This window comes from Leiobunum rupestre, chromosome 9, assembly GCF_980474605.1.
Source record: "Leiobunum rupestre chromosome 9, qqLeiRupe1.1.hap1, whole genome shotgun sequence".
NCBI classification, from domain to species: Eukaryota; Metazoa; Arthropoda; class Arachnida; order Opiliones; family Sclerosomatidae; genus Leiobunum; species Leiobunum rupestre.
Window position 1 is genome coordinate 16,362,210 of NC_143392.1, and position 22,607 is coordinate 16,384,816.

The window sequence follows — 22,607 nt, forward strand, 5'->3', positions numbered from 1 at the left end:
CATGTTTCAATGAAATAACATTGCAGTATATTAAGACGAATACTTATCTTAGAAACAAATAGGCCAGCGTTTTGCTTAATAATAATAGTGCTGTTGGGTAAATAAGGCTTCAACACCTGTTCTTGTACCATAGTTTATCTCAAGTTTCAACCCGGGTACAATGTCTTATGGCTACTCATCTTTTCATAGACGTAAATAAGTTGCAAGCCCACAGATCTCATTTGATAGGGTTCAAAAACCCGCGGTTGAGCCACGTTAAATTGATTACGAATCCGGCACGCCTATAGCTTGAAAGGGGGAATATTCAACACCGACAAACAATAGATATATTTTAGACTTTTCTCCCAATCACTTTCTCTCCAAGGCCCGAAGCTCAAATACCGTTTAAAAGGTTTTAATTTCACTGTCAAACAAAAGCTACGCGAAAAAATTCTCGCTGCCATAAGTTAGCCTTTGACTTCCTATTGTCCGCGAGTAAAACGTAAGAAAAAGGGTTGGCTTAGACACGAACTTCCACAGACAAAAAAATGGCGATTGTCTCGATTATTTTTATACTACATCGACTCGAAATGTCCGGATATCACGTTACCAGACTCTAAGTGACGCAAAAAATCCCCTTAAGCCTCGTCCCGTAACCAAGGCTTATTTTCGCATTGACGCCAAAATAAATAAAACGAAGCTAATATTTTGGGCACTTAAATCAAGCTAATTAAGTGACGCGCACGTGCAACGCGAAAAATCTTTCCTTAAGCCTCGTCCCAAAATCAAGGCTTATCTTCGCGTGGACGCAAAAAAATTAACAAATATTTTGGGCGCTAAATCATAGTTATTTCGCGAACCGTTTTTTTTTTTGGTATTTAGAGCTACGGCGCAACAACTAAAAGTCGTTTAACACAAATAATTATCTCTGTCTCCCTTTCGCTGCTGGCGAGGATTTAAGACTGAAGCCCCGCCCACCATCGTCATCAACCTTTTCCAGAGAAACAAGAGAAGGTTTGGAAGTAATAGGAGGGAATAATATGTTGGAAAAACACTTTCCCCACCAAATTGACCTTGCTCTAGATAGCAGACGCTTCGAAAGGGGTATTTCTTTTTACTTTACGATCTGTCTTCTATACTCAAAAATGGAAGACGCTGTTTCTATGACGGTATAAATAAAACATGAGCGTATTTTTTTAGGTAATAACTGCTTTGGAAAAACGTTATAGACGTCTGAGGCATTCGAAATCAAATGGTCGCTTACAACGCGATGGTGCGAGAAGGTATTTTGGCTACCAGGCAGACGCTTCCAAGAAAAAAGCCGGCCTACGTACCACGATGGGGCCCCTAACTAATTCAAATCGCCAGGAGCGCTATATCCGAAAGATTCACGATATTTTATAAGGGGCCCTTGGCTATGGGTGACGCTTCGTCGGTTACTTGGAAGCGAAGAGAAAGGCGGCTGCGAGGGCCAGGGCGAAGGGGCGGACTAGTATCGGGTAACGTCGGTTTTAACAAACACGGTCCACTCCTAAAATTGACTTTTCATCCCAGCAGAGGTCGCGGTTAAGGGCGCAACTCGGGTCCTTGAAATGCCTGGAATAATATTTCGGGAGATGGGTGGTATTGGGGGCAGTAGGGTCATGACCAAGGCCTCATCCTAACGTGGTTACACCCATTATCTCCCGAGATACCGTGGAAGTATATGGTAAGCCAACCACGGGTTAAACGTAACAAGTTGGCATATTCTGGTATACACGTCAAATGTGGTAGATTTTTGGTACATCCTTAATGACGTCACCAGTACTGTCGAACCGCGCCTGATTCTCACAGGCGTATTTACCCCACACACAATCTCCCACTACACTATACAGGTCGCCCACTGAAACTTCTTAACTAAATGCCGTCGCGCTTGGAGTTTACCTTCCGGAGTCGGGGCTTGTTAACGTTACAAAGTTGCGGTGGGCGACTGTCTTATGGGTTTAATGACTAAGAAACGCGTCTTCCCGCTGTTCTTTTTAATCGAAGCTTGATCGTAAAAGTTCCTTCACTTTTGTGGAAGATTGAAGTCAAAACGTGGGTCGATTCGACGAAAAGTTCAAATACACCGTACTAGCTGCTTCCATTCAGCTTGTTCACACGCGAAAAAACTCTGAAAAACGGCGATTTCAAAAGAGCACCTTCAAAATCTAACGATAGCACCGCGTGTAGGGTCAAATAGGTCGTTATATAAAAGAGGTGGCGTAGTTGAGAACTGGTAAAAAGGTTGACCTTTTCCGATCGGAAAACGCCTTCTAGATATTAACGCTTTTCTTAGTCTTTATAACTCTTCACTTTCTTTTTCGCCATACTTTTCTTGCTCAATTTCTTTTGGTTATTGGCTAAGCCTTTTCTTAAAGCGGCCCTTATAAAAGATTTTTCGACTACACCCACGCGAAGTTCCCAAGCTGTTCTAGAACATTTTAAACCCTGAAGACATTTAGTCGAAGCAGGAACTTGGCTAGGCTTGAGACCGGTTTGAGACTAAATTAAAAGTTTAAGAATTAATTTACGAGATATATCTTAACGGAATTGGCAATCGATAAGTTTCGCCGAATTTCTTTAATAAAATTTTCTTATTTCCGACATTTCTTAAGCGAGCAATATAAAAAAACGCTAGTGTCAGATCAAACTCAATTTGAATACGGCTCGAGACATCCGACAAAGCTTAGATAATTCAAAAAGAACGGGTTATGTCTTGATGTGGATGAAAAAAGTGAGGTTATACCTGGGGCGGAATGTTCGTCGCACAAAAGAAGACAACCTCAAAAAGATTACGTTTCTTAGAAATCGAAGTCGAACACATGACGGAAGACGTAGAAGTCAAACCACATTCAAAAAGCAGCATAGTTGTCCGTAAAAGGGAGTTGGGTTCGGGTGAACCGTGCCTTTCGTCTCCCGCGGTTCACGGAATCGCCCTTGTTTTTGGAGGAGAGAGTTGGCCGTCGATTGTGAAAACGGCCGTCGATTTAGGCTAATACTTTAAGGCGTTCATTAGACTTTAGTCCCGCGGCGATCTTAACTATTATTGCAATATGATCTAGAACAAAACCTACTTCTATACTTTCATTCAAACCAGATCTTCATACGTCATCAGACGTGTTGGTGGAAAGGAAACCGTTACTCATTTCAGGGGAAACGCCTTTGCCATAATTTATTACCAAGTCGGAATATTCTAGAATGTATTTTAAGAGTAAAGACTAATTGTTAAGCGAAACTCCCCGATATTGAGTACGCTTGTACTGTTCTATAGTTTTGGCCATGGCCGCCATGTTTGTTTTCTCTTTGGGAAAGGTATGGGTGTTGTTTTCTACAAGAAAGTACACTAACTATATAAGAATGGTTAAAACCTGTGTTAGTAATGTTAGTCTCAATAAGCTAATTGACACAAACAGAAATTAAAATACTAAGATAATTAATACTTCAAGTAAGTTCAGACAAAGGAAAATTGAAATACTAAAACAAGGCTATTTTAAGTATGTTAAGACAAACTGACCAATGGATATTCAATTACTAAGATAAGAACTACTTCAAGTATGTTAAGACAAATGGAAATTAAAATACTAAGATAAAGCTGTTTGAAGTATGTTATGACAAATTAACAAATGGAAATTAAAATACCAAGACAACACTTCTTTCAGTATGTTAATAAAACTAACACAAACAGAAATTAAATCACTAAGACAACACTACTCTCAGCAGGTTAATAAAACTAACACAAACAGAAATTAAACTATAGTAAAAAATTAAAAATTCCAAGAAATTACTAAAAAAAAGATGGTAGAACCATATTTTCACAGGAAACAGGTAAGTTTCCAAAATCAACCCACACGTACTATAAATTACTTATTGAAAGAGAACACTGAAAGGACAAATATTCCGTTGATGTTCATGAGGAGGCAAGACTGCCAAACAATACCATCTCTGATACGTTTCTAACAGTCGGTGAACTTTGTCGACCTCATCATCAACAACGGGGAAATGTGGCAAACGCCTCTCCGATGGAACAGAATTAGAGAGCCACTAATACCCCCTCCTCAATTCGACATGGCGTCTAATAAACTTTCCAAAAGAATTACAGCGTTTCTTGCCCATAAAACGAAGAAAAAAACAGAGAAAAAACGTTCTTTTCACTTTTTAGGGGAAAAAACTCGATGGAAAACTCAGTGAAACATGGAAGTACGAAGAAGATGATGATGAACGTTAAAAAAACGTTTTTCTTTGGTCGAGTGCTTTTCGTCACTTTCTCCAAAACCATTTGTCTAATGCCCGGTCGGCTTCGGAAACTGTTCTAGCTAGCCTACCCGTACGAAGAGTCTACCTCCGTTTTTTTACGTCAAGTCCTAGCAAAACGGGGGAAAATAGAGTTTATTCGGCATACCTTGGCGGGGAATCTCAGGGCCGAAACTAGCCAAACACGTTCCCACTCGACTACGGACTTTTAAGTCTAGCTGCTCTACTCGTATTGCCAAAAGCTGAAGTGATCAGAGGCTTAATTCTTATCGAAAGGAACGTTTTCGGGGGCTCGAGTTTCTGGTTACGTTCACCTTGGCACTTTTCGTTCAGATACGAGGGCACTGTCAAGGAGCGCCAGCGGACACTCTTTTTCGACGGCATCATATCCAGATCAGTACTCGAGACGTATCCGGTTTCGCTATCTCCCCTTCTCTCACACTCGAGAAAGAAACGCGATTTACGGATTATGGTCACGGTGCGTTACAACAAACTCGACCTTAACTATTAGTTGTCAAGCTTGAAATATCGCGTGACATACCCAAAGATATCATTACGCGGAAGTGCCGCTTACCGGCAAAGGTTTTAAACGTTTCGCTAAAGGGAAGCGCGATAAATTAACAAATAGAGCCCGTTGTAATCGAGAGTATATCACGATTCTGTACCTAAATTATCGTTAATGTCCAAACGTCAGTCATTTCACGAGCGTAACTAACTTGACGATGGTAATCGCAATTGAAAATAAAAATCATACCATCAAAACCACCCAACAAATAACTAATAAAAACCATGGATTCATTGATTCATTAGCTAACTTTGGAGAAAAACACGTGTGAGCTTTGTGGCACGAACACCACCTAGCGGCATAGGTTGTTTCTGGACCTAACAAAGTTAACATCCTGCTTACGAACAAAAATATAGCTCGAAATCCACTTCCGCCAGGTCCAGCGTTACAGGATGGAAGGTAAAAAGTGAAACAACAAAGCAACAAGTGAAAGTCGTCGGATGCGAACTCGGCCAAAGGGGAGGGTCGTCATTCGCTCGGGGTCGTAAAAAAGCGAATATAAAGATTCGAATTGAGGCGGTATATTTTTCCGACGGGGGAACGGGACCGGTGAGCGTCACGCCAGGCCGAGAAAGTGGCCTAACCTACGAGTGGCGCTTTCCAAAAATGCCTCTAGTTCAACGACATTGGCGTGTTTTTTTTCTCATTTCCAACTAGCTGACTTTCGCGCGATTCGCACCTGACGGGTGAACGCGCGCTCGCGGAACCAATATTTAAAAGCCAACCTGATCAAAAGAAGCTCTTTCATCGTACGCGCGAACCCTTCAATTTCGGCGCTCTACTAAATTACCCTAAACCGGCTGATTAGCCACGGACAAGGAACACTTTTGTACCCGGCTCCGGATTACAGCGGGGAAATAATGAATGATGAAGTTCCCGTGAACCCTTCTTTTTTGGGGAACTTTCTAGGCACACGTTCCACGGACGATAAGTGGGGGCTGACCATATAAATCTCAACATTTCCCAAAAGTTACGCCGTTATCGAAGGTGGATGTACTGGCGACAGGAATGCAATTATCGCGAAAAATTGCAAATTGAAGACACACTTATTTACCTTAGCTATTTAACTTTCATGCGGGGCCGAATTTTAATTAAAACTACGATCATTTAACTGCCCAAATATATTGAGTTTTTTTACACACAAGTTTCATCTAAACTAAGTCTTTTGGTTCTAAAACGGTAGCAATTACGTCGAAATTTTGCTTAACTTATAAACTGTCGATAAATATTGAGGATATTTTATAGATACGCATTGAGTGTCTTTAAAACAAAGACTTTTCGATTCAACGATTGTAGCATTTACCTTTTAAATTTCGCAAATATATTAAAGATATTTTATAAACGCGTGTTTTGAGTATCATCTACACAAAGACTTTTTGGTTCTAAGACTGTAACTTTTACGTTTAATATTTAAACTAATCAAATATATTTAGGATCTTTTATAAACATGTTTCATCAAAACAAAGGCTTTCTTGGTTCTACCTTTTTGATTCTAAATTATGATCTTCACCAAATTACAAATTATTTATGATAGCCTCTCCTTAATCCAAATAAATAAATATTTGCTACGTACTTCGATAAAAAAATACCGCTAATTGGCGTTAGAAATACCATTTTCAGAAGCAGAATTTTAAAAAGCCAAGAAAAGTTACGTAAAACTATCTAGCCCATAATTTCTAAGATCGAAATACTTAATTTAAAACACTCAAAACACTAAAAAATTAAGTCTTGTACTCACCGTAGAGATTAGAAATATTCCAAGCCACCACGTCATGACTCCCATCGCCACCCGAGCTGCAAAGAAATTGAATCAAATATTACAATAAAATAATAAAAAGACCATCTACGGAAATTTAAATAATAAAAAAATTCTAATAAAATAAGTCTATTTCCCATTCTAGAAAATCTAAATGATTTTCTTTTGTCAGATAGGCATCTCTTCGCTTACGTATCTCTCTAAGGGCTCAGTACATCGGTAAAGAGCATCGACATTCGATGTAAACAAGTTCCTCTTCGAGTCTTTCCAAATTTCATTTTAAGGGGAAAAATACACCTGCCCGTGAAAAAATTGGTGGCGCGCATCAGTAAGAAACGAACGAAAAAAGGTGGAAATTTATTATTCGTGATGCGTTTAAGAGGGTCTATTCCGGTCTTTTAACTTATAACAACCCCTTTTAATCACGACTAATCGAAAAACAGGAGACGCCAGCGAGAATGTCTCTGGTCGAAACGGAATTGCCCCGGGAGAACGCCTTTACCGATATATCGATTTTGGGGGAAAATATCAAGATCAAATAATTGCGGAAATTAGCTCGATTTTTCTTTTAAGCCGGTCTTGATTTAGAGGAAGAGCGTTTGCCCAAAAATGAACCACGCATGCGGATAACGGGTTGTAACAAGTATAGACCCCGCGGGGGGAATATGAATAATTAACGTCTAGTTAACGCTAAGATATTCGTGGGAAGATATTTCAATATTAATGAAATCGCTCCATTTTACAGACGCGACAGGTTTCTCGTTTGAATTTTTTGAGGAGATATTGGGTGTTGGAACATTAGGCGCCTACTCGTTGAAGGAAAGGTTCAAATTAACCTTACGGTTTCGAAGGCTCATCGTATCAATCATATTAGATTTCCATCATTGAAGATTAAATTGGGGATTTTGACAATTTTATGGGTTTTGATTTTCATATAAAGGTATGATTTGAGTCTGTGTTGTGTGGGTATGGTACAGCAATGATTAAGGGAATTCTTAAGACCTTTAGGGGCTTAATTCAGCGCTTAAGACCTTTAGAGGCTTCATTCAGCGCTTAAAACCTTTAGGGGCTTAATTCAGCGCTTAAGACCTTGGGCTTAATTCAGCGCCTAAGACCTTTGGAGGCTTAACTGAACATGATATATTTCGAAATAAGAAAACCAAATGATGGTAAACCGAATGCTGGTAAACATTATCACCTAAATCGAGTTTCTTCGTCGCAGGAAACGAAATGATAAATTCTAAGGTAAATTTATCCAGATTGTGGCTAGAATGACTCAGGTGTTTAATATATACCCTGTAGCGATTTCAGACAACCTTACCTGGTGGTTGAGTAAGCACCCGGCCCCTCTAACCACGTCGGTTCATTTAACTAGTAAGTAACTTCGGAACTACGCGTGACATTTCCCGCGACTGGAGTTCCTGCTATCATCTCTCTGACGTAAGTATATCCGGTGGCAGACGCCGGAGTCACTCTCTCGCGCTGGCTCGCCACGGGCGACAGACTTCTCAAGTCGCGGAGGGAGATAGCGAAAGCCAGCTTCCCCAGATAATAATATAAATCCTCGCAAACGCCACTTTTAATTAGATCTTCAAGGACAAACGAATTAATTATTGATTTATTGAGCGCATGATATTATCGTCGTCTGTTACGTAGTCCGTTTGGACTTTGGGAATTCATCGAAGATTTTATTCGAACGATTATAATGCTAATGAGCATCGATTAAAATATTAGAAGCTAAATGGTTGATGACCTAAGCCTTGGTTGACGCAAAAAAGGGGAATATTGACCTAAGCCTTGGTTGACGTAAAAAAGGCGAAAGGTTGACCTAAGCTTTAGTTGACGCAAAAAAAGGGGAAAGGTTGACCTAAGCCTCGGTTGACGCAAAAAAAGGGGAAAATGTTATTAAGCGAGATTTTTTCTAGCCATGGCCCGAGGCAGATTCTATTAGCGTCTGTGAGAAGCGTTTCTGGCTGGAAGACACGCACTCGTAATTCACGATTAGTCCATTTGGACAGAAGGAAGTTGGTGTCTACGAAGAGAAAATTTCTTATTGTGTTTCGGAAACCCCACCTCGTAAATTGCGATCTCATATCTCTTATACAATAGATATAATAATCTACGGAATTGCCGCGTGGATAGATTCTACATGTTCAAAATTCATTCGAATGTCCAGCGGTAATAGAACTAATGACAGCACAATGTGATTGGGGAATTGGGTATTGTTAACTAATACCGTGATAAATGGTATTTCGGATATACGATTTTTGGTCTCTCCCTTGACAGAAGACACTGTAAATTATGTCTTACATGTTAACCGTATTTTGTTTAAAAGAATATCATTCTGGATTGAGATATTCGATGCATAACTTTCATAAGGTACTTTCGCCTCGCAGCAAGAAGAGCTCGGGTTCGATCCCAGCTTGTGGCACTGGGTAAAAACTTGGAGCAGCTCCTTCTGCGTTGAGTTCGCAAGCTCTTTCCCTGTCTGTTAAAGGGGTTTTCCTCCGAGTTTTAAAGCAAAATTTAGTTAGTGTTGGGACGCTTGTGGTTATCTGTAGCAGGGATAGCCACAACCCTCCCACGCGGTGTTAAAGGGTCTCAATTGCTGATTATTTCGATAGATGTTACGAATGACACTTTTCGACCCTAGAATTTCGATAGAAGGGTTGGGAGTCAATTTCTTAAAGCTCTATACAATAAGAAGCGCAATAAATCAAGATAACGTAATTACAAATTCCTCGTACTCAATTTAGCAATGGCGAATTCCATCCCATGGCATCTTGAAGAAAATATTTAATTTGTTGGGTTCGGAATTCCCCGAATAACTAGGGAAACAACTATAATTACGAAATTACGAAAGTCAAACTCGTTTTAGAAAAATGTAGGTCTTTCCGAAAGAGAGCCAGAATATGTAACGATTAAAAGCGGTGGCGCTCTAAATTTAGTTAGCAGCCCGACCACCTGCGCGACCATGTATGAGAGGACAAGAACGAAAACTGTAATGATACGAAAATATCGGGGTCAAGGGAGAGACCGACGCGCCCCTTGCGGCGGAAATGGATACCCACACTAGATCGAAAATTCATCTTCTAACACGCGAGCTACAACTTGTTTTTAACTTCACTCGGGTCAGTTACACCTAGATACTATTAAACCTAACGGCCAAAATGCGAAAGTTATTTACCATAAATAAAGCTTTTTATTTTCAATTTATTATGTTATATTTTTGTGATTAGTAATGTATTCTTTATTGTATTCCATTTGGTATTGGTTTTGTTTTATTTCATTTTCTGACGCATTTTATATTATTTTTATTAATGGTTATTTTGGGCTGTATGGCTGAATAGCCCCAGCCCCTACCCCAAAATTTGAGCAAAAAAAAGACGTAATTTAAAATTCCGTGCTTTTAAATTTATAATAGTAGTCCTTGGCTCGAAACGTCTCCAATTAATAAAATAAATTTATTTATACCATGAGAGTTTCTTCAGTTTAATTTTTGTATTTTAATTTAACATTGATCTCTTAAAAATGACCCTTTATTTTTAATACAAGATGTCTCAATGATACTTGTATTTTTAATACAAGATTGAAGTTAGGTAACATGAATTACTTGAATATCGCGAGGGAAAAAATTGTGTAATTAAGTTTTCTTTACTTCCGTTTTACCGTTACAATTAAGTTTAAAAATTATTTACATTTTGTAGAAGACGCCTCACCTCAATTTGAAAGGCTAGAGAGACACCTAAAAACACTTACGACGGAGGGTTGAATGGGAAAAAACTGGTTTGCGTAGTATGTCACGAAGAGGTGATATTCTGCCAGCTAGAACTAAAACAAAACCCTTCGAACAAAGGTATCGAATATCTTGGCCCGTAGACTTAACCCAGACCCCCGCGTTTGGTGGCGTCATTAGCTAAACGCGAAGCGAGTATAGAGCCGTCAAAACAACGGGGATATCTATCAAAGGCTATTATCTTTAGCACCCAAAATCGGGGTCTCCCATTCAACGTGACAAAAAAACTACCTATAAAAAACTCGAGTGTCTTTTAACTAAGTAACAATTAAGGCTAAACGGCGGGAGTGAACTCAATTTATTGTTTTCAGGTCGAACCCTCCGACGAAAATTGCACGCTTTTAAAACCATTTTCTTGACGAAAAGTAAATTTTGTCGCTTTTTACGCGCACTCATTTGGGAGGTGTCATTACAGTAATTAGTCAATGAGCCGAGGAAATTCCACCAACAAAAATATTTATTTATGTTTTGATTTACTGGACGCGGATGTGTATTTCATAAAAACCATTAAATGGAACGGAATAAAAATGTTTTTTGGTAATTGAATTTATAAAATAAATATTTTTTATCACTTGAATTTATCAAAAGAAAACAATTCTGATAATTTGTAATTTTTTTAAATATTTTCTGATCATTTGTATTTTTTTTTAAATATTTTCTGATCATTTGTAAAAATTTACAATATTTTCTAATCATTTGTAAAAATTTACAATATTTTCTAATCATTTGTAAAAATTTACAATATTTTCTAATCATTTGTAAAAATTTACAATATTTTCTAATCATTTGTAAAAATTTACAATATTTTCTAATCATTTGTAAAAATTTACAGTATTCTCTTATCATTTGTAAAAATGTAAAATATTTTCTAATCATTTGTAAAAGTTTGCAAAATTGTTTCCTTTCATCTGTAAAAATGTAGATAATTGTCTTATTTTCGAGTCGCGAGCTTTCACAAGTCCACTTTCAACTTTATCGAGTTTTTTCGGGGTGTTTGTGGGAAAGCGGGGGGGCTATGAAAAGGGGGTGTACCAGGGACCCATCAATACAACCAGCCTAAGGATACGCATCCGTTGCAAGTGGACCAGAACCGCCAATTTTGGGAAATCGGACGTTGAAAAAATTCCTCACGTACATTTAGCTCGAAAACTATAAAAAAAACCTCCGCAGAAACTAGTTATTCGCATTATAAGAACGATATATTTTATCGACCGAATCAATACGAGCGGGTATTTTGCTTAAAAAACAACGCAATTGTTTCATTACACCTAGTTGTTTGTGTACAACAACCAAAACATAACGAACTTACGAAAGTAAAACACAACGTAAGCTTAATTTTAGAAGTTAAAACGTTAAGAAAATAAACCGAAGGGTAAGATCAACAAGGGCATAATATTATCCTGATCCCCATCCCCTTTATACCTCTCCGAGGGGACTTTGTACCCTAGGAGGGGTTATACAACCACCGTGTCTGTCTGTGGGTGGGTCTGTCTGTCAGGCCTGCGAACGCGTTCGCATTTTCGAGGCAAAGGGTAATCACTGCGTACGCAGTTTCTTAGAATCAGAGAAAAGGTTTTTCCAAAAGCGCCCTCTTTTTGTCATTTGGTGAAGTATAATTTTTTAGCCGGCCGGGATTCGAACCCGAGCCCTCTTGAACGATAGGTGAGCGTTCTACCACAGAACCACGGATACAGTTACGCTTCACTGAATATTAAAAACTCTTCCGAGGAGAGGTATATTTTGGCAAGCTTGCCAACTTGTTTCAAACGACATACCAACTAAATCTCTGTTTAGCAGGGTCCTATTCGGAGCTAGCGCCGCGGTGTATTCACCAACGACAGTATCGAAAATAATAGCTTCTTTCTCCTCTTTAACTAGAGAGGATGAGGCTAAAAGTGACCAAAATCAAACAAAAGATACGTTGCCTAGTCCAGTAAAAACTGACCCTGTTTCTCAAGTAGGATTTCAAATGTGGGCGAGGCTACGTATTATACTAAATTTTTTTGAGAACCGCGTGTCAGTAAAGTTAACGCTATTAATATGAAGTTACGCTAGCGGATTGAGGAACCCCTCCAACGTACGACCCTCTTACAGAATTATTTCGCGTTGTTTTTATTTTTTCCGCTAAAAGGAAATCTATTACGAGAAAAATCTAAAAATAATGTGAGATAATAAGCAGCGTCATTTTGAGAGTTATTTTTATCGGTTCGGGGGTGAGTTTCTTCACAAATAAAGAGTTTCCATCAGCAAAATTAAGAGGAAGTTACGCGTAAAATGCCTTCCATTCAGTCTATTTTGGAGTAAGAAAAAGGGTTTAATGGATGGATGTGTACATTAGATATATACACGAGCTAGAAGACTTTTAATTATCTTGTACAGGTTTTAATTAAAATCCACTTCAATTTTGCACTAAAATTCATTATGTAACTAAACAGAGTGCTTTTTGATTGTATTCAGAATTTTCAAACTCAAATTTTTTTTCAATTATCAGATTTTAAAATTTGTAAAATTATCAGATTTTAAAATTTGTAAAATTACAGATTTTAAAATTTGTAAAATTATCAGATTTTAAAATTTGTAAAATTATCAGATTTTAAAATTTGCAAAATTATCAGATTTTTTTTTAATTATCAGATTTATTTATTTTTTAATTATCAGATTTAATTTTTTTCAATTATCAGATTTAATTTTTTTTCAATTATCAGATTTTAAAATTTGTAAAATTATCAGATTTTAAAATTTATAAAATTATCAGATTTTTTAATTTGTAAAAATATCAGATCCTAAAATTTTTAAAGTTATCAGATCCTAAAATTTTAAAGTTATCAGATTTAAAAATTTGTCAAATTATCAGATTTAAAAATTTGTCAAATTATCAGATTTCTAAATTTGTCAAATTATCAGATTTCTAAATTTGTGAAATTATCAGATTCCAAAATTTGTCAAAATATGAAACTCGAAAATTTGTCAAATAATTAAACTCGAAAGTTTGTCAAATTATTAAACTCGAAAGTTTGTCAAATAATTAAACTCGAAAGTTTGTCAAATTATTAAACTCGAAAGTTTGTCAAATTATTAAACTCGAAAGTTTGTCAAATTATTAAACTCGAAATTTTGTCAAATTATTAAACTCGAAAGTTTGTCAAATTATTAAACTCGAAAATTTGTCAAATTATTAAACTCGAAAATTTGTCAAATAATTAAACTCGAAAATGTTAAAATTATCTGATTAAAAAATCCCAAAAACTAGAACCACAATTTTTAAGGGTTTCTCAAATATCGAATTCTTATGCCATCCTCCCAAGTAAAATAATAAAAAAATAATAAATTCAAATTCAAAACAGGCATCGAACGCGAGCAAACTCGCTAAAAAGAATCGAATCTGGTTCCTCATTGTTAATTAAGACAATTGCCACCAATTTCCCATTGTTCAAACCCGCTCCCGATAAAATATTTTACGTCGCTAACATCGTAGCTAGCGTTATTCGACTAAAACAAATTCCGGAGCAAACAAATCCTATTGAAATTAATCTTATTTTTCAGATTATAAAAAAGAAGCCGTGAGGGGGGGGGGTGCGGAGGACTAGGCGCAAATTCTGAGACAGGTAGATTGAAGTAAAGGGACTTTCAAAATGTTGGGCGTAGAATTACTTGGATATAATCCGCAGGCGGGGCACTCCTCCGAGTCCTTAACAACGTCTACATGGCGTGCTTTCTGTCTATCTCAGTGCTCCGAGGAGGCCTACGTTTATTTTTTTCACCAAATGTAAGTTCCTACATTAAAATGCGAAGGACGAACGGTCGGCCTCATTCGAACGACACCCACCGGAGAGAACTACGACAGAACAAAAAGGGTTGGGGTTTTTGTACCGAGTTGCCAAGCCCACACTAGTCGCGCCGATAATAAGTATGGGAAAGACATCGAATTAAAAAGAAAAAGGCGCTTGGGATTAAATTAAAGAATGATTTCAATTTTCTTGATTATAAAAATATTTAAATGACCGAATATTCTACAGTGTTAAAATTGTAATAATTTTTTTGAATACCTAGGTGGTGTATTTTAAGGCTCTGACGGTTGGATATTTTAGGACATAATTTCGAGCAGAAGTTGAACCATTCCACATTTTTTAAAATTAGGACCTAAAATTAATAAAAATAGTAAACTCCAAGTTATCATTAATAAATTGTGTTTTACCTTTGTTAATAGACAGGTTAAGCTAGTGCCCGTAAACGTGAACGGGGGAACTTGTAGAAGTATAGTTTGAACACAATAAAGCTACGTCAACACTCTTACACGTTTTCGGCCACTAGTTTAACCTCTCTTATAAATTATTAAATATTAAATATCTTTAAATTTTCTTCTTCAAATATAATAAAACCTTAACGTATCTTGGAAAAATTTTATTATAGTATTGGGTCTACTTTTGATTTTATATGAAGTGTTTCAGAGGTAATACACCTGCCAAAATGCCCCAGTAAAGTAAACGAACAAAAACTAACTGCCATCTAAGAGCCACAAACACAGCACCCCACAAAAGGAGAACGCAACCCGTCAAAAGTCTCGCGTGTTTAAAGGCTAGTTGCGTTCTCCTTGTGTTTGTTGCTCCTAGCTGCCATACATTTCCCAAATACGAACGAAACAAAAAATGTATTTAATATTCTCTAGGAAACAAAGCTAAATAGGTGGTTATTTGGGAGGCCCAGCTAGAGCATATCGAAAGAGGTATACACGCGAAATGAGGAGAAAGTTTGTCGATGTTTGATAAGAAAACGCACTGTGCCTAATGGGGCATCTGCTATTCCTCTCCGCGGTTCGTCCAATGATCGCGGATGTAGGGGCCCTCGCACTCTTGACTTCGATATTATTTATTACGATTATTCCAGAGCAGATCGGACAACCCACAGTTCTCATCCGTCAGATGAAACCGTAACTCATCCGCCATCCCGCGGTGCGCCACAAATCCAACCACAAACGGAAAGATCGTGCCATAAGGGCCAGAAACGGGGGGAGAGCGAGTGTGTGTGTTAAATTAAGTACTACATAATTCCATATATCATTGAGATAAAAATGAAAGGTGTCGAAGAAACAGTGCATTCACATCTAGGAAGCGAAACCATTAACCATCTAAATTCCTCACGTTCAGCAGGAAATGAGGCCCTCGAAGTAAGCCTGGATTCCATATTTATTAAAAGCTATTTCATCACGGAAAGCAAATTGACGGGTTTTTGATTTCAATGATTTGTTGATTCGAAAATATTCAAACTGATTTACGAAAGGCAAGGCATGGCGTGATGTAGGTGGAATTCACTAAATTTTGAGGCAATATGGCGGGATCTACTCTAAGGCAAGGCAAAATGGGGGACTAGGAGCCGATACTATCCTTCCACTACAACGACCATTACGTCAAAAGAAAATTGCATATAGTTTATTTCTCTACCATCGACCAAAAATGTACTTACAACATTATGACGTTAAATAATCGCGGCGCAACCTGCACTGTACGAACAAAATCATAACGCACTAACAATCAAATAAGTTTATTTATATGTTAGACGTTTACTAAGTAATTTATAATGTATAAACCTATTCTGAAGTCAATTGTAATATAAGCGGTAAAAAATCCTAATATCATTAATGTAATGGATAATAAATTATGTTTGGGGAATTTTTCCAAAAACCGTTTGCTAATGCTTTTATTATTTTCTTTCATTGTGTACGGAAGTATATAAAATTACGTTTATAACCGAATTAAAAGGTGTTTTCTATCGAGAAAGGAAGAGTGATAAGAATTATTTTTCGTGGGATTTCAATCTAATCCGATACAGTCCGTTTTTCACGGACCACGCCTATAAATCATTATCATAAATTTAAGCGTTCATAATTGACGATAAAGCGGCAACATCCGAGATGAAAATAGAGCTTTTCATCGCGAAAATTTCACGGTCAACGTTTTGTGATCGCAAAGCGATAGCCGCGGAATGACCGATCACGGCGAGGTCAAGGGTTCACATCCTAGATCGGATATTCCGATACAACGTAAAACAAAATTAGCCCTTCACTATTCCCTAAAACACAGAGAGGCAAAAGAAAAATAATTAAGATTCCAAGGATAAAATGTGGGTTCTAAGGCTTAGGTGTGATCCTAAATCATAAACACTTTTTACGGGTGGCATTGAGCTGAAGCTGCTATTACGTTCCTACGTAAAAATGCGAACTGAAACACCTAATTTGCAAGATTTTATTTTACGTCTTGGTAAATTGAGAATTCCTGCTCAAAATAATATAAAGATCTGGTTTTGTATTTGGGGGGTATAACCGAAAATGCCAAGCTTTTCTTCGAAAATATATCTACACCAAATTTCTCATTTACATACATTTCTTTTCTGTATTTTAGGATTTAACAATCTTGGTTTAGATCTAAAAATATTTTCAACATTTCTCAATATTTCAGATATTCCCAATATTTCAGATATTCCCAATATTTCAGATATTCCCAATATTTCAGATATTCCCAATATTTCAGATATTCCCAATATTTCTGATATTCCAAATATTTCAGAAATTCCCGATATTTTAGATATTCCCAATATTTCAATTATTCCCAATATTTCCAAATATTTCAGATATTCCAAATATTTCAGATATTCCAAATATTCCAAATATTCCAAATATTCCAAATATTTCAGATATTCCAGATATTCCAGATATTCCAAATATTCCAGATATTTCAGATATTCCAGATATTTCAGATATTCCAAATATTTAATTTTTTCCGAATATTTCAGATATTCCCATTAATATAATTGTTTCTATTTCCCGCTACTTGTACAGCGGATAAGTAGCTAGCCCCTCGTAAAATGCACTATCAAAGCTATAGTAAGTTCGTAATAAATTCGTAATAACTGCAGGCAATTTTCGTTTCAAACGTTGAATTAGAAATTGCACGATCTCTGACCAATTACGCTGAAAAACATTTTAACCAATTAACGCTCCAACATCGCGTTTACCAGCGCCCATGTCATTGTTTTCAAAACGAGACCTCCAAGGTATTAAAATAACATTAAAATCAGATAATAGCCCTTCAATTTCGGATATTTGCCCGAGGGCTCTGCCAAAACATTAATGCCTAAAATCTCCCTTTAGCAGACAATTCGGCAGCCATAGATGCAGCGCCAGCATTTGATTATAGTATACAGTGTTATAAAGTCGACACCGTGGTAAGAGAGAAGAGGATCCATCACGGGCTAATCGACATTTTTAAACCAAAAAGCTACCGACCCCGTAACTACTATACACCTTTAAAGTAAAAGAATAAAACAAATAATTCGGAAGGGGGCTCAAAGAGTTGGGGATGACAAGACGGGACGTCCAAATTGTAGGCTCACCCGAGGAAATGATAAACGACAAATTTATGACCAGGCTTATTACTACTATCATAAGTAACATAATAACAATAAGTATGACACTTCCTATTTCTTTAATGCTAATTTTCTAACCGAACCTTTTTTCGGCACTGAAACTATCTTCAAGTTGTGAATTGGACTCGCGACTTACCGTTTTGGATGACTACTTTTTGACAAAAATTTAAACCTAATATCGGAGAGCACGTTCTGGAGTCGCGAGGGGCTTTGGCTTTGTTTCGAAGCCCGCGTGTGAATCACGCGTGATGAGCTCGTGGCGCCGAGAAAAACTTTTTAAATTTTTATCATTTTAGCCTAATATTCCGCCTATCTATCGGAAAGCAGATAATTCGGCTTAGCGGAAGTCTCGCGTATTTTAGACACTAGAGGGCTCTGTGCTAAGAAAACATCTTGATTGCGCAATAACTATGAAAATCAGTTTGGTTGTAAATCTCGCTAATTGTCATACTTATTGTTATTATGTTACTTATGCTACTGTAGTTAAGAATCGTTTTTTGGGAAAATTACATTTAGTCGGTTCCCCTTATTTAACTCAGTGTATATTTTTGTCACGTATAATTGATAGAATGTTTTAATAGGACTGAAGAAAATTTTATGGATTGAAGATTGTCGATCTAGTCACGGATTTTAAAATCTACTGTTTTGAGACATTCATTTTAATTAGACTCGAATTTTTAAAAATATAGCATTTTATTAATAAATTGTTCATATTTTAAATTGGTATGTAATAAAACTAGATAATGATCCCGTATCACCAAAAAATAATAATAATGGTAATAAAAATGGTAAATGTTTTATCTGACTATAATGAAATGGAAATGGCAATCGTAATTTTCCTATTGTCTAGTAGCCGGGCTGGTTTCAAGGTTTCTCTGTAATATCGCTTCGCAACGGGAAAAATACCAATAGTTTCCGCCATCATTTTAAATTATCTACTTTGTACGGAGAGAAAGTACATCGTATTATTTTTTAAAAAACACTTCCGTTTCATTGGCGGTGTTGATGTAAGTCTTATATAATACGATTATTTTACGTCTACAAGCCACTTTTCCTTGTTTTAAATTAGTTTTGGTTTTAGTACCTGTTCTAACTCATCTTGAGAATTTTATTTAAAAATTATTAGAAAATTAAAAATTATCATAAATTATATTTTTATTAAAAACATTTGAAATTTTTAAATAATTTAATATGAACCCCAAAAATATTAATTGATCATTTTATAAGTAATAATTTACCATTAATTTGTATTTATTAAAAGGAATTTAGCAATACGAATATTTTACGCATAACAAGTCAACCTTTCATGGTATTAAGTTTGAATTATTTTATCTCTATTTAACTAATGAATTAGATCTTTCAAAATATATTTAAAAATTATCATAATTTATAATATTTCTGCTATAACCATATTATTAAATTTTTTTCTACTATATTCCATTCAATAACCGAATAGCATAATAATACTGTTAATACAATACGTAATAAATAACGATTTATTCATATTTATTAAAAGGAATTTAAAAATACGAATATTTTACTATATTCCATTCCTTGAAAACATGTAGGGGGTTTTGTAGAAGTGTAGATTGTATACAATAAATCTACGTCTACACTTCTACAAATTTATCCTACACATTTTTAGCGATAGCTTAATTTGTTTATAAATTTAATATAAATATCTAAAAATAAATTAATAAATTGAATTATAATAATTTATTAAAAGGAATGGAATACCTATTAGACTATCAAACGGATACAACAATTTCCGATCAAAGATAACCCACAAATTTATATTAAAAAATATTGTAATATTAACAGAAAGAACACGAAATTTCACGCGAGGCCGCACTGATAAAGGGGAAATAGAATACGTTGTGGGAATTTTTCGGTTTAAGAGGAAATAATTTAATATTCACTTTCTCGTCAGCTCTTCTTTTTTTCATTTTAACCAAAAAATGGGGAAAGTATTTTTAAGCATAAATCCGGAACGGTTTTGGGTTTTAGCCATACGTGCCTCAGAATACAATCGTCTGTAACGTCAACGGGCCTACCCCTAAAACACTCCTCTCTCACAGGGAAATACTAGGAATTTCTAGCGTGTCTTTAGGCTGCATTTATTCTACGTAATTCTTACACATTCGAAGGAAAAATTGAAATATTCATCAGTGCGATTTCCCTCTGGTGCTGATCTAACCTTGAAATTCCGTTATTGCGTTGAAATCTAATCAAATTGCAATTTATATAATTTCGGAAAAACATCAAACGTTAGCTTACAATTATACCAACAATTGTTTTTAAATCTTTTTCAAATTTAAAAAAATTAAATGTAATGAGAATCAGTTAATATGAATATACGAAATAAATTAAAAATATAATATGATTAAAACCATATTCTTAATATTTGGCTAAACATCAAACGTAAAATTTCATACATTAATTTTAAATTCTAAACAAATTTATCAAATTCCGTTGTTAAAAATACCAAAATACAAAAATTTATCCTTTAATAACGTATTTTTTTAAGAAGTTGGCGATTGATCGACTTTTCATTCCGTGAATTACGCGAATTGCCTTCGAACACGCCCTCCATGGCTCAAAGCGATGCAAATTTGAACAAATATTTTCGTAGATTCTTAAATACGATTTGAAGAGGATTGGGCATAGCAAAAAATGTGGCGATTTTATGAAAATGCTAAAAGGCAGATCTCTCGCGTACAGATACGGGCAAACTTTGGAGTGGAAACCGGCCTAACAGGTTGAAATATTCCAGCCAAGTGGCGTTCAAATACCTCCAGCGGTATAAAAAGGAACTTGGTTTTGGGCGCTGCAACCGCCAATCTCCCGATAAAAGAATTATGGCCGATTTATTATTAGATGCAAACGTTCGGAGCCGATATTTGTACACGCTTCAGCGACCTTCTCAAACTAAAAAATTCATTTCGCTGGAATATCTTAACGAAGGGGTGAATACTAACCCTTTCATTGAACCGATTCCTATTTTACGAGCTCATTTTTTATTCAATATAAAAGGATCCTTTTATTTATGACGTTAATTTAATTTATTCTCGATTCTTTGTGCGCTGGATATAATTAAAGTTTTGGGCGCTTTACTTTTGAATACTTTTGACCATAAAGGACATCCGGTTGAGGACTTACTCTATTGCTTTTTCAGTATATGCAAAGTTGGCCAATTTGCTTCAGGTCAAAATCGAGTTTATTTTTTTTATGTCTTAAGTACAATAATGTTTTTATAAGACAGTTTGGGATTAGTTTGGAAAGGTAAATTCGACCTTTAACCTTTGCAGTTAGTAAAAAACTAAATTCCTTAAATTAAACCTTGATTTAACAAAATTCCTTAAATTAAACCTTGATTTAACAAAATTCCTTAAATTAAACCTTGATTTAACAAAATTCCTTAATTTAAACCTTAATTTAACTAAATTCCTTAATTTAAACCTTAATTTAACTAAATTCCTTAATTTAAACCTTAATTTAACTAAATTCCTTAATTTAAACCTTAATTTAACTAAATTCCTTAATTTTAACCTGAATTAAACAAAATTCCTTAATTTAAACCTTAATTTAACTAAATTCCTTAATTTTAACCCTAATTAAACTAAATTTCTTAATTTAAACCTTAATTTAACTAAATTCCTTAATTTTAACCCTAATTAAACTAAATTTCTTAATTTAAACCTTAATTTAACTAAATTCCTTAATTTTAACCCTAATTAAACTAAATTTCTTAATTTTAACCTTAATTAAACTAAATTCCTTAATTTAAACCTTAATTTATCTAAATTCCTTAATTTTAACCCTAATTAAACTAAATTTCTTAATTTTAACCTTAATTAAACTAAATTCTTTAATTTCAACCTGATTTAAACTAAATTCCTTAATTAAACTAAATTCCTTAATTTCAACCTGAGATAAACTGAATTATTTTATTTAACCCTTAATTAAAGTAAATTTTAAGAAATATTGTAATTTATCATTACGAAGAGTCTAGCTTTCTTTTCCTTTCTGGAGCACAAACCTTCAATTAAAAATAAATTTAAGCTCCAAATTGAATCTTTGTTATTCCCACCACCAAAAAATGAGCCCTAAGCTTCGATACGCGTAAACAAACGCAACCGGATATTACATTAAACATTAGAGAATTAATATCTTATTGCGCTCTTCAAGCACCCAAATACCAAAAAGTGCAGACACATATAAATCAGAATATAATCATCACCCTAACAATACGCCTTCCTAGAAAAAAACGACGTCAGAAATAACCCTTCCAGGACCGTATTAACATCCTTTAAAACCATATTCAAAATAAGGAGGCATCGCTCGAGGATGACTGGAGGAGTATCAACCGCAGTCCGTATATACCCCGAGAACTATTATACAGAGCGAAAAAAACTTGGCCATATCCAGCAAGCGCGCTACAAAATCGTAAAAGGTTCCTCCTATTGCTCAAGGTAGTTCGGATAGTACATGTAATCCATCTTTAATTGCTACCATCTAGCCGCGATTCCCCAAGGCTTCGAACCAGGATTGGAAAATATCAAATGGCGAGAAACACTTTGCTCGTGACAATTCCGGCCGCGTACCGTGAAAAGAAATTATTTGGGAAAAAAATCAGCTATGATTTCGTGAGAACAATATGGCCCATAAAATTTACGATTTCACCCTTTTTTTGTAAATAAAACTATACCGGATGTACCGATACTTAAAAACAATAGACGGATCGTGAAAGGTTCAAATGTCCATTCTAGACTCATCGTTTTTTACGTTCCAAATCGGAGGGCGTGGATTCTTAGGGTTTG

General features: G+C 35.7%; 1 protein-coding gene across 2 annotated transcripts in view; it reads right to left on the reverse strand.

Moving 5' to 3' along the window:
* Nucleotides 1-22,607, reverse strand: part of LOC149926688 (uncharacterized) — a 73,276-nt gene that overhangs the window by 49,509 nt on the left and 1,160 nt on the right. For both annotated transcript variants that reach the window (XM_090159194.1, XM_090159193.1), the window contains exon 2: nucleotides 6,555-6,610. In XM_090159194.1, the coding sequence (XP_090015320.1) occupies nucleotides 6,555-6,610 (56 nt within the window). The remainder of the gene's footprint in view (nucleotides 1-6,554; nucleotides 6,611-22,607) is intronic.